Here is a 3,133-nt window from a genome sequence, read left to right as displayed (position 1 = left end):
TATGCTTTCAAATGCATTTTGTCCATAATCACTAATTTTGGTCATATTTTTACATGGACAATTATCAGAAAAAAAATGAATAACACATATCCCAGTGTCAGAACAAGGAGTTTCAAATTCCTATTTTACAGAGCTACATTATTTTTTTAGAGTTCTGAGGTTTTTGTAAAACATTCATAATCTTTGCCACTTTGGTTTCCCCACCTATTACGACAGCAACATTTTCTAAGTAGTGATGTTTCTGTTTACTTGATGTCAGAATACATGTTGATTTGACTCTTCTGATAAGATGAACTTGCTCCTATTACTGAGTTTAATACTGTTTATTTGCAAAACTTAGGAGGAATCTTCAAAAAACTAATATTTGAATGCTCACCAGTGTCCTAAACTTAGGAATCCACTATTATTATAATACTAGACCAAGTTGCAAGAGAAACAATTAAAAACATCTAGATATTTTAACCTTTAGGACAAAATTAATTACATCAGCCACTGAATTTACACATGTAGAAAACCTGTCATTCTGTTTGTAGATCACTCTCATATAAAGTATAGTACTACTTAACTTGAAAGATTTACAGTACTACAAAAGATCTTAACATCATTAACAGATAAATACCTTATTTTTTGTGGTAAATGCTACAACAGACCAATCAAACACAAATCTGAAATATAACTCTTGTGAGAGTGACAAAATCCTTAGCTTTTCTGTGGGTTTGGTACAAATTTGTTTTTTAAACCCCTGTTAAAACATAAAATTTGGGAGATTTTTGAAGGATAAAACCTATGTTTTGACTTTTCCACTTCTTTTCTGTGCTCTATTCTTGGTATATCTTTTCTCCTACCACCTTACCACTTACTGTCTATTAAATATTTAACATATCTCATTCTAAACCTCACTTAGTCTTAGTCATCCTTAAAGCTTCTAACCCTTCCAAAATGACCCCTCTCCGGATGAAACTTCATTCCGTATTCTCATTCACTCAGAAGTTCTTTTCAAGAAAAAATTCAGTCTTATGTCTTCCATGAAATCTTTCCTGTACCACAGCTGATATTAATTTTTTTTTGCTCCAACTTCCTCTAAACTCTTAGGGATTGATCTCTTGAACTAATGTTTAATCTGTTTTACTCGATTTTGTGTAAGTCCTTTCCTTTTTTCCCATTCCAATGATATATAAAACTGTTGCCTACATGAAGACAGGTATCATATTATTAATGGCTGTTACTCTGGGGCACAGAATGCTCCTGAGATCATCAGGCAGATATTTTTTAGATGATTTTAATTTCACAATTAATACATAGTGGGTACAGCTAATAATAACAATAATAAAAATAACAAAAGAATAGCTAGTCAGCCCAGTCTTCCAAAATTAATTTTAAGAAGGCTCTTATTAACTCTAAATGAAATTATAAAGAGAGGAATTTCAAATAGTCTTCATAAAGACAACGAAAGAATTTCAGGCATGTTAGAGGCTCATTTTTGTATATGAAAACTTCTTTTTTGCCACCACTCGAACATTCCACATACAGTAATGCTGCAGTCCAGTAGGATGGAGAATGGAGGATGGCCTGGGGGCAGGGAGCTCATCAACAATACAAGTACAATTTCAGAAATTTCTTTTGTCTCATATATGTTTACGCTCCTTAACAGAAATGTTAGTTTATTAACAGTAAGTACTAGTCTCACAGTGGGAGGGGAGGGGAAGGAGAATTACTAATGAATTCCTAAATTGGTTCAGAAAATCCAAGGAAGAAAGCAATAAGTAGTTGTATTTGTTAAAAAAATCTTTTGGACATCCTTCTTCTTTCTAAATGTATTTGTATCAGCAACTCGAACCCAGAAAACTAAATTGAACATTTAACAAATAGGACGAGAGGCACCATATATTCTGCAATATAATATACATCTCTACTCTCTTTAGTGTAGATTCATTACTTTCAGAAGGTTTAGAAATCACAAAGTACAATCCCATAGCAAGAAACTTTGCCCAAGGGAGTTGAAATGACTTGTTTAGGACACACACACACACACACACACACACACACACACTCACACACACACACACACACACACACTCTGCCCCTGAAACCCCAAAGCCAGTTAATCCGAAATTAATTGACGCTTTGATCTGGATCCCTCGCAGAGAGAAAGAGGAAGGGGTTCCAGCTCTGCTCTCTCCTTTCCTAGGAGACACAGTCCTCTTGTTCAAGGTCGTCCCCAGCTGATAGAGCCTTAGTCCCCAGGGGCAAGGTCATAGCGGTAACGGGTGAGTGTAAAGGCTGCCAGGCGTCCACAAAAGGTAGGAAGCGGCTGTGGTGCCTCTGGGCGGAAGCCAAGGCTGAGGTAAAGGTTCCGAGCTTCTTTCTGCAGCCGGTGCGTAATTAGCATCACCGCACAGCAGCCCTGCTCACAAGCAAAGGCCAGCACTGCCCGTCCCAGGGCTTTGCCCACGCCCCGGCCTCGGTAGTCTTGGCGCACAACCATGCGTTTCAGCACCAGTACACCAGAGGCGCCTTGACCTTCCGCGGGCCGTGCTCCTACCATCCCCACAATCTGGCCCCCAGCCTCAGCCACCCAGAAGCGGGCGCCGCGCAGCGGCGAGTAGGCCTCTCCGATATCCTTTAGGTCCTGGGAGAGACAGCGCCGGATGTAGAGAGCCCAGACTTGGCCCAGCACCAGGTGGCTGGCCGCCAGCATCAGCGCCAGGAGGAGGACCGGCAGCAGCAGGGAGTGGGAGCTGGCCACTAGTAGCAGGAAGGCTCCGGTCAGGGTGAGCATCACCCAAGGCTGCTGCAGCACGTGGGTACACAGGGCTGGTCCATATTCGCTCATGCCCTCAGTGAACAATTCCCGCACCTCGTCCGCATCCTCAGGCTGGAATTCCCGGAGCATGAAGCCCCCGGCCTCACCAAACTCCCAGGCCATGGCAGTCTTTCCGAATCTCTAGTGCTCTCGGGCGCCCCCTTCGTTTTCTCTGGCCTCAGAGCCCCGCCCACTCCCTTTGGTTTCAGGCTTCTTCCTCAGCAGTGTGGCTGCTCCTATTTGCCAGTGTCAGATTTGCTAGTTTGGGGTATTCCCAGGAACTAATCCTCAGACTGCTGGGAAAAAGCAGCATAATGTAGTGGAATAGCC

The 3,133-nt window shown here is 42.0% G+C and overlaps 1 protein-coding gene across 1 annotated transcript; it reads right to left on the bottom strand.

Annotated features, from left to right (window-relative positions):
- Positions 1 to 2,233: 2,233 nt before the first annotated feature.
- On the bottom strand, positions 2,234 to 2,926 carry LOC123242189 (N-acetyltransferase 8-like). The gene has a single exon (XM_044669754.1). It carries the CDS (start codon positions 2,924 to 2,926, stop codon positions 2,234 to 2,236), a length of 693 nt encoding a protein of 230 aa, XP_044525689.1.
- Between the last annotated feature and the right edge of the window lie 207 nt (positions 2,927 to 3,133).

Source organism: Gracilinanus agilis, chromosome 3, assembly GCF_016433145.1.
Source record: "Gracilinanus agilis isolate LMUSP501 chromosome 3, AgileGrace, whole genome shotgun sequence".
NCBI classification, from domain to species: domain Eukaryota; kingdom Metazoa; phylum Chordata; class Mammalia; order Didelphimorphia; family Didelphidae; genus Gracilinanus; species Gracilinanus agilis.
This window is presented reverse-complemented; position numbering and strand designations above follow the sequence as displayed.